At 40.9% G+C, this 9983-nt stretch overlaps 2 protein-coding genes across 3 annotated transcripts; one reads left to right on the forward strand and one right to left on the reverse strand.

Annotated features, from left to right (window-relative positions):
- The first annotated feature begins 307 nt into the window (after positions 1–307).
- LOC140798924 (gibberellin 2-beta-dioxygenase 6-like) lies at positions 308–3313 on the forward strand. Of its 2 annotated transcripts, XM_073153017.1 has the most exons (4): positions 308–814; positions 920–985; positions 1961–2429; positions 2861–3313. In XM_073153017.1, exons 1-4 carry the CDS (start codon positions 432–434, stop codon positions 3122–3124), a joined length of 1182 nt encoding a protein of 393 aa, XP_073009118.1. In that variant the 5' UTR covers positions 308–431; the 3' UTR covers positions 3125–3313. The 2 variants fall into 2 exon arrangements, with proteins under 2 accessions (XP_073009118.1, XP_073009119.1); XM_073153018.1 differs by lacking the exon at positions 920–985.
- Positions 3314–3448: 135 nt separating this feature from the next.
- Positions 3449–8251, reverse strand: LOC140798923 (neutral/alkaline invertase 1, mitochondrial-like). Its single transcript, XM_073153016.1, has 6 exons — positions 7413–8251; positions 6413–6578; positions 6075–6286; positions 5290–5783; positions 4192–4240; positions 3449–4102 (listed from the first exon to the last, which is right to left on the reverse strand). The coding sequence occupies exons 1-6, from the start codon at positions 8040–8042 to the stop codon at positions 3776–3778; spliced, it is 1878 nt and encodes a 625-aa protein (XP_073009117.1). The 5' UTR covers positions 8043–8251; the 3' UTR covers positions 3449–3775.
- Between the last annotated feature and the right edge of the window lie 1732 nt (positions 8252–9983).

Consider the following 9983-nt stretch of genomic DNA (forward strand, 5'->3'; position numbering starts at 1 on the left):
TTTAAATTGGATTACAAAATTCCAGTGATCCCTAGGCCAAGACACCAAGTCAAAAAGAGCACCACGGTCAGCATTTCAACAGGAATCTCCTACTTGTACTTGGCCAACTTATAGCCTTTTTGAATCTCTCCACATATGCCATAACACCTTCTCTCTCTCTCTCTCTCTCTCTCTCTCTCCTCTTCCTCCAAATTTATATACCCCCCCTTCTCCCTCTCCTACTTCAAACTATCCTTCTCTCTTCTTCTTCTCTCTTCTTCTTCTTCTTCTTCTTCTTCTTCTTCTTCTTCTTCTTCTTCTTCTCTCCTATTCTTCTTTCGCTTTCTGAACGTTGGCCAACGTTCAGAAGCATATACATATACATATACATATATATATTTATATTTATATATATATATATATAGATATAGGTATTGGCGATCGTAGAAGCTATGGTCGTGGCTTCTGCGACGCTCGGTTACACGGATATAATCCGGGCCCGGAGGATCCCGGAGATCGACCTCTCCCAAGATAGAGACCGTGTGAAAGAACTCGTCGTGAAGGCTTGTGAGGAATTCGGGTTCTTCAAGGTGATCAAACATGGGGTCCCGGAGGAACTGATCACTCGGATGGAGTCCGCCGGGTCGGAGTTCTTCGCATTGCCGGCCCGGGAGAAGATGAAGGCTGGGCCACCTACTCCTCTTGGGTATGGGAGTAAGACCATAGGATTCAATGGCGATGTTGGAGAGTTGGAGTACCTTCTCCTGCATGCCAATCCTGCCTTTGTTAGTAACAAGGCAGTGTTAATAAGCAAGAAAGACCCATCAAAATTCAGGTAATTTTACTCACATTAATGTATGCAAGATTTCTTTTTCTTTTTTTTTTTTTGAAAAAAAGAAGAAGAAGCATTCTTTGGCTTTGATCTGGTTTCCTCTTGTAGGAGACCCATGGAGAGAGGTGTTAATATCTTAATCATTATTGTCTCGTTGTCGGGTTCTGATTGGTGGTAGCTTTTGGATCTTAAACGCAAGCATATGTTTACTGCTTGATATATACACAATACCACCAAAATGATAGACAAGATGTGGGGTGGAATGATTGGATTGCAGTTTGATGGCACTATGAATCAATCCACTCCTTTATGTTTCTTATAATTAATGCAATAACTTGTGCAAGTGGCATTTGTTATCTGACCTTAATTCGGCCATTCACCAATGGTTTTGGAGAAGAAGCATTAAGATATCATGCATTGTCAATTTAGAGGGTCACATCAAAACAAAAACAAAATGATAAATGAATTAGCTCTTCTTTATCCATGTGTAGTGACCCAATATCTTAGGAGTCTGAATATTAATAGCTAAGATGAATAATACTGAAACAATTATTACATTAATTAGATAGCCTTTAATCTAATATACATATGCATATATAAACATATATATATACCTCTACTAGTGTTTGCTAGGTGGTTAGAAAGGCATGGATAGGGGCCCAATCCAAAGTAAATCCTCCAACCAATCTGATAGTTCCAAAACCTCACAAGTTGCCAACAAAATAATACAAGGGCACTGTGGATGATCAATGACAGAGGTTTCAGAAAAATTTCAAAGTACAGGCCACCTGAATAAAATGATCCTGCATCATCCAATCCTATCTATATAAAGCCAAGCAAATGAGTGAAGCATGTACTATGATCTCTTTATGGTAAAATAAATGGCAGGCAGTGACATGTCATTCCAATCACCAGTGAGTGAGTGAGTGAGAAGAAAGTGACCAATCCAATCACACCTTTCTCTTAAAACTCTTCATTTTTTTTCCAAATTTTTTGTAAAAAAAAATTTTTTTTTTACACATCTATGTCTGTCTGTCTGTCTGTCTGTCTGTCTGTCTGTCTTACTTTCAAACATCAAATCTCTGACAGAAATGCCTGGATATTTTATTTTATTATATTTTTATCTTCTGTTAATTATTATTGTGACAGTTATGTGGTTAATGAGTATGTGGACGCTGTGAGGCAGCTATCATGTGAAATACTGGCAATGGTAGGAGAAGGACTTGGGCTGAGGGACAGTGGGGCTCTCAGTAGGGCCATAAGGGACAGTGAGAGTGACTGCCTTGTCAGGTTGAACCACTACCCCCAAATGAAGGAGGAGGAGGAGGAGGAGGAGGATAACATTAGCAGTAGGAGTAATGCAAACAGGAAGAACAAAGTTGGACATCATCGTCGTCATCATCATAATCATAATAATAATAATAATAATAATAATAAAGGAAGGGTAGGGTTTGGGGAGCATTCCGACCCTCAGATCCTCAGCATCCTGCACTCCAACGACGTCGACGGGCTGCAGATACGGTCGCCGGCGGACGGCGGGGTCGACGGCGCCGCCACCTGGGTCCCCGTGCCGCCCGACCCAGATGCCTTCTTCGTCCACGTGGGCGACCTCCTGCAGGTTAGTAGCTTTGGCCGGTGAAATGACTAATTTATCCTTCATTCGCATCGGAATTCGCGAACAAAAAAAATTGGGGGGCAGTAGCTGCATGATTGTGTGTGCGTGAGTGCGCACGTGCGCATTGTTTCTTTTCGTTTTTTACAACTGTTTTTACCTGCGCTAAAAGTGAAATAAAAAATGGAAATTTGCCACAATATATATATAAATAAAGATGTACATTGAGTGTAGAAAATATATACAATCAGTTTCCAAGACTAACTATAGTAGCTTGGAAACTGATTAGTTCATCTAACCATATTTAATTAGTATTTTCTACTTTTTATAATCTATTCTTGTACAATGTCAAAGGGATTTCATGTACAGGAGGTGTTGCTTCAATCGATCAATTGTTGCATACTGCTAACATGACTCTCCCTAAAATTATATTGCAGGCTATGACAAATGGAAGACTGGTGAGTGTAAGGCACAGGGCAATGGCTAACTCCTCCTACAAGTCAAGGCTATCCATCGTCTTCTTTGGAGCTCCTCCCTTGCATTCACTGATCTCACCTCTGCCTGAGATGATCACGCCGGCGGCACCTCGGCGATACAAATCATTCACATGGGCAGAGTACAAGAAGACCATGTACTCCCTCAGGCTCAGCCACAACCGGCTGGATCTCTTCCGGGCCGACGGTGACGACGAACGGAGCTGATTTCGTCGGCACTGACTGAAAGATTCGTGCTAACTGCTGATTGTTGTCAAAGACGAGGAAGGCCAGGTTTTGCAAGGAGGTAGCTGCTTACAGTGAGATGTGTACTTTAGATCAAGAAGTGTGTACATTTTGTTGTACAATGCTTCTGCTAATTAATGTTAGATTGAATGGAATTCCAGTTGCCTACTAGATTGATAGTTTCTGCACCAACTAATGAAATCAACATCAAATTCTATCTTTCAATATACAGAGAAACTGAAGCTTGAAGCATATACTCGTCATTGCTTAGCATAAGAAAGAACACACAGTAGATGTATGAAATCATTTTACAAATAATAAACCAATATACTATATCTTGAAATAAATAGTGGATCAATAACAAATGTTAGCAGTACACTGAATGAGTCGCCATTATGGCAAATATACACACAATTTTCCTGTTGTAGGACCTGAACACTAAAAATTGTGTGGTCTGTAGCAGCTCAGCAAAAATAATGAGCATGCCTTGTGGAATCAAAATGGATGAATAAATATATACTCTTCTCCTATAATATACATGACCTTTCCTAGTTAGAAATGGATCCCTTTGTGTTTATTGTTTTAGCAGCTATACAGTGTAAGTAAAAATGGAAGAATGAGGTCTGCCATCACTTATACGAGGATTTGTGACTTGGCTGCGCGGCGTGAGCACTTGGTGCGGCCGCTCTTGCTGAGACTGCAAGCACATCCCTCGAGAAGCTCAAGGTCTTCCTCACAAGTCAGGATAGAAGCCAACTCTGGATTTTCCAACAACATTTTTGAAGTCAGAAATCCAGCAATGGTCCAGGTCTGATAGAGGCGCGACTGCTTTCCGATAAATCTTCCGGTTCGGGTATCATAATACTCTGGCCACTTGTCATTCAAGAGCCTCTTCTCTGCTACTGCAATGGCCTTCCTTGCCAACTCAGGCCTGCCCATTTTAATGCAGGCTAACGTGAACTGATACATCAAAGAAGAGAGAGTGGTCAGAGAAGCGTTGTGAAGATCAGCGGACCAAGTATAGCAACATAATGATAAGCAAGTATTACCTGCCACAGTAGAGTAGGCCAAGATCCACCATTGTGGTATGACCATGGACTGCAAGAATAGAGCTTCTATTAGATATAACCAAATTGTTGAAAATGCTACATCAACTACTGAAACATTGATCTGATTAACTCAAAGAAAAGAGAGGCACAAATCCAAGTAGTGTATGAACCTGCTACCCGTGGATATACCTGATGTCTTAAATAGATTCTTTGAAGACAATGATGCATCAAAGCTATTCATCCAAGTCATACAATGCTGAGCATGTGTCAAAATGTCATACCAACACAATAAAGTGACTTTTAAGGGACATTACTACCCAATTCTATCAGTAATTATGCTTGGTAGATATTGCAGTCATCACCTCATCGGCAACAAGAAAGTTGTCCCATTTGAACAAAACAATTTGCACATACTGATAGAAAATTTTCAATTTAGATAGTTTGTTAGAAAAGTAAAAAGAATTTGCAAAAAGCAGCAACTATTTGGCTGCCCAGGAAAAATATCAGAAGAAACAAAACAGCTATAGTGTGCTTTAAGAAAATGAGCACGGACATACATGTATCTGGGTATTACTATAATTTACAAAATGTGCAAATTGCCAAGCATGAACCTATGAAAAAACTGTGTGAATCATACCAAGCATTCCTATGCCATTCTACTTAATAACTTCAAATCTTTATGAGGATTTGATCCATTAACACAAAGCATGCCAATCTACTTGTCCTTCAAACAGCCAAGCTGTTGTTTCTCACAATTCTAAAACTACAGGCCCATGATCAAGTATACTTCCTAGTCTACTAACTAAGAACCAAAGGCGATTAGAATAATGGAAACTCAATGATAAGCAAGTCTCAAAGTGTGAAAACAGGATTCTAAACCCAACAACAGCAACCTCTAATAGAAACCTAAATAAACAATGTGAAAAGAACCTACATGAATGTGGAAAAATATTCCCCCTCTTGTAACCCTCAATTTATTCAGTTAAATTGGCAGGACTCATGACTACCTTTTCATTGAAAAAGAAGAAGATATTGAAAACAACATACCAAAGGAAATCAGTATATTGAAAAGAAATGATGGTACGCAAGAAATCTTACGTATTCTTAGGATCACTGCCCGTAATTATACGCCATTCATCATATTCTAATGCAGGATAGCAAATTTTGAGAGGCATATTCCCCATGAGATCATCCCATTTCTCTTCAATAAGATTAAGGACTTCCTCAGCCTGTCTAGGAGTCGTTAGAGATGAAACGATAGCCCAAAGGTTGCCAAGAGAAAAGAATCTAAAATCCATATGAGCTGGTTGAAGATTCCCAATGAGATAACCACCTTTCTCAGGAATCCAATCTACCAGCCAAGAAGGGATCTGATCAGGATAGATGTTGAACTTGTTAGTAGCATCCTGGGAGTATTCTTCTGTTTTATAGCGATATATCTCATTGATCTTCTTCATATCCACCCAGTAGTACTCTCTTATGTGGAATGACAATGCACTAAGCCTGTTATTTATAGCACGAATGAGGTTCTGTGATCCATCATTGGCAGTAATCATCTCTCGCGAGCATCGAAGAGCAGAGTAGAATAAAGCCTGAAGAATGGATCTAGTCAGATACAAGATAAATTTTATGGCTGGTAATATGGACCTCCATGTACATTCAACTAGAGCATCATTTTATAGGAAGATAGCATACGATTGATTTATCTAGTGTCATGAAATTCTCCTAGTACAGTAACAGACACCTCTGCTATTTTCCATTCAAAGCCAAATGTGACAAGATGCATTCATGAACCACTACAAATTCCTTTTAGTATGCCTTTTCTAAACGAAAAAGAAAAAAAGATATAACAGTGGCCAACTTAAACTCATTGATGCACTCACTTGGATCTCAAGAGGATGGCCATGAATTCCCATCCGCCGGTCTATCATGCAAGAGCCATCTGTGACCAGTAGAGTTGGGAACATGTCAAACCCATCAGACAAACATAAATTTAATATCAGCTTAATGCCTGTCTGCACATCTACTCTTTCTTGCAATGCGTAGTCTCCGGTGATCTTTCCATAAGCTCTTAGTAAGATAATCCACCATAATCCTGTCAATGAGGTAACTCCAACTTAAAAGCCTTCCAAATGCTGCTTAAATTGGTTTGTCACTTAAAATTTTAAACCAGGATAAATGTAAATGACAGAGAATTCCAGATATCTTAAGAAAAACACACCAGAATCAACAGGGGCAACACGACCAATAGCTGACTCGCCAAAATCAGGGTCCAAAACCTCCTCAAATGCTTCATTGTTTCCATCCAGAGGAACAGTTCTAACCTTAAAGCTAGCCGGCATTAATCCTTGTCCAGGGCTATAGCAATCAACGGTCTTCTCCCAGCTCTGGTCATCAAAGAAGACACAAGAAAAATTAATTCAAAATTCATAAAGAAAAAGAAAATGCATTTACTTTTTGTAGTATTGCATTCATCGAGGATTAAACAGAGGTTTCTTTATTTCTAACTGATTGAAATATCACCAGTTTATCTGGTATTGCTGGGTTCAAACGCCCACTTCTTTTTTTTTAAGTTGCTCAAAGTGTAGTCCTGGAGTTGTTGGCCCCAGACACTGAAGAAAACCATTCAACAGGAGCATTACAGACAATAAGAAGAAGTAATCAAATACCAATCCCAAACATTAAGTGCAGTTTCTTAGCTAACAAAAAGAGCCACCAATAGGTTCACTACACTGTTCTATCTTTATCCAACTACAAACCCCTAAATACTCTATCTTATACACAAAGGAAGAATATTCGATATGAAATCCCAGAACAAGGATGTGAGACAAAAGTCCGACTATCTTGAACACAATAATTTCTCCAATAATATAGTAGAATGGGTTAACCAAAATTGTAATCTTTCCAAAGATATGATCAACCAAGGACTAGCGAAACCAGATAATTTTCACCAATTAAGGAACATAGATAGACAAATTTTGACAGGGAATTGCAAAAGAACCTACTTTACGAATATACCATTTCGACTAGGATATTTCCAAGGCACATAGGCAATTAGAAGCATCATAGCATCACATGATTTAACATGATTAAGAATTATATCAATTTTATATCTTCCTAATTAGACAAAATCCAAAAGATATCAAGATCCAACCAATAAACGAAATCAGAGGAACCCAATACGCAACCCACGAAAAAGTTGCGATCTCTATCATTCTTACCTGCAATTGCAAGGTGTGGAGGAGGAAGTTCCTCACGATCTCGGTCTCCCCCTTGAGGAGAAACGCGAGCGCCGATGGCACGAAATCCCTAATAAACACCTGATCATAATTCAATTGGCTCCCCGCTGCCGGGTCATCCGCGGCCACCGTCCCGACCGGGCTGCCGCAGTAACTTACCACCGATCTCTTCAGCAACCTCCAGGCCTCCTTCTCCGACTCCGTCTCCTCCCTCCTCTTCAACTCCTCCATCGCCACCTCCTTCACTTCCTCTGGCGCTGGCGCCGCAGGAACCTCCGGTACCACCTCGGGCCTCTCGAACACGAGCGGCTTCACGGCGCCGAGGCCCTGAACATAGATCCGCTCGAAGGCCTTGTCGCCAGCGCCAGAGAGGGGGTCCGCCGACGTCGATAGGCGCCGCGCGGACGCCGGATCGGTCGCCGGTGCGACGGCGGCGCGGATCCAGATTCGGCGGTGATGGGGGTACTTTTGGAAGGGCATGCGATGGTGGGGACATCTCAGGAAGGGAACCCGGTGGTGGCGGGGGCATTTCGGGAAGAGCTGGGCCGCGAGGAGGCGGCAGCACGGCCTCACGGTGGCGATCCCCAACCCCATGGTGGTCGTCGCGCTCATGTCGCCGCGGAAGGACTAATTTGCAAAGGTAATGGAAATATCCAGGGGCCAAATTGTAAAAGCGAGGGGCTTCTTCGTAGTTGAGATTAAAACGGGTGGAAGACGGGTTGCAACTTGCAAGTTTTGAAAAGGGGCTAACGGGGAAAGAAGAGGAGAACTTGGGGTTGTCTTTGAATAAATAAACGAGGATAACTATCCTTGCGGAGAACGGGAAAGTTGGGTGGGAGGTATTATTTATAAGGGCGGTGGAGGTGGAAACTACGTCGGAGGTGAGGTGAGGTGAGGTGAGGCGAGGGATGGCCTCAAAAAATAATTTTCTTTTCTTTTCCACAATAAAAAAAAGGACACTTGGCAGAAGATATTACAAAAATGGCTTAACTTGTATTTAGTAAATCGCCCTTTAATTGTGGGGGTAATTGGATAAAGAGGATTATAAATTCGTAATTAGGATACGGTTTTCACCGTATCAGTTATAAATATCTCTTTCCTTAATATTTTAATAAATAAAATTTTAATTAAGTTTATTGAAACTTAAGGCAGCCATATTTACAACTACACCCTTAGAAGTTAGAACATGTGATATTTTAGTCATCAAACTGCGCTTTGGGGCCCAATTTATCTCTATTCGGATGAGGCAATAATAAGTCTGAGCTCCCTATCCGTAATTAAAGACAAATTGGATGGCCATTTCGTCAAATTACAATTAAACAGTATACACGCAACGATTCGTTCACATCATCACATGGGAGCACCGCCCACGGAACACCGCGCATCAGCCAACAACTAACAAGTTATCACGATATTCTCCTGAAATCTCCGTCCGTCCGATTTCAATCCACCGGCTCCCGCGCGGTCTCGACCGCCGAGATATCGTCTCGAACGAAGATAGTAAAAAATAAAGGGTTTGGGTTGGATAAGGTTTGTCGGATCTGACGTGGCGGAGAGATATTTCTCTCACTTTTTCACGCTTTTTTTTTCTCTTTTTCGGCCACAAAGCATGTGCTTTTTTCGGTGGCCTATAGTTTCTCTGGCCACCGGAATCGCGCCACGTGTCGCGAGGGCTAAAAGCTATTTTGGAGTGGTCTAAAGAACAGCATCGTGGTCAAAGTCGAGGGGCATAAATTTCCACCGGAGGGCATCGGTGGGCTGGATCTTTTATTAGGAGAGTGAAAGGGTAAAATGGTAATTGAAGGGTGGAAGAGAATAGTAGCGTCAAATGTGTTACGTCGTAGAAGAAAGGTAGTCGCATTCAGATGGGAAGAAAATTTGGAAGGGATTGATGGAGAATTGGGGATTGGGGATTGGGGATTGGATCCTACTCCACGCCACGCATATCATGGCGTGCAAAATGAGGTTGGGGGGGGTAAGATTCTTTGGACTCGGTGAGATCCGCCCAATTCTGTTGGAGAGGAATCCAGGTGCAAAATTTTGAAATAAAAAATAAATGTTGGATACATTTTCTTAATTTGACCAAAATTTAAAAAAAAAAAAAGGAGTTGGTGAAGATGTAAGCTAGGCTTAGGCTCATGATGGGCCTGGCCCAATAGATCTGGCCCAAAAGAAAGCCCATGGGCTACGCTGCAGGGAGATAGAGTTGGGACTTGGAATTGAGAATAGTTACTTTGGGGTTGTAGATATTTAGGGATTAAGAGAGATATTATATATTAATCATTAGATATTTGATCTAATCCTTATGAATTATACATAATGTAAATTAATATGTATTCTATATAAATATATTTAAGCTTATCGAGCCGAGCAGAGCTTGAGCTTTTCGCTTCCCCAAAAGAGGTGAAAATATAGGATATGGGTTGTAAAATTCCATTCTAATCTTGATTTGAAGATTATGACAGAAATTCTAAGTAATCATGTTTGGATATGGACATATGAATTTAGATTTAGATTGGAACTCGAATATCTATTTATCTACAAATTTTTTAA

Source organism: Typha latifolia, chromosome 12 (assembly GCF_019914945.1).
Source record: "Typha latifolia isolate L0001 chromosome 12, TyphaL0001v2, whole genome shotgun sequence".
Lineage (NCBI taxonomy): Eukaryota > Viridiplantae > Streptophyta > Magnoliopsida > Poales > Typhaceae > Typha > Typha latifolia.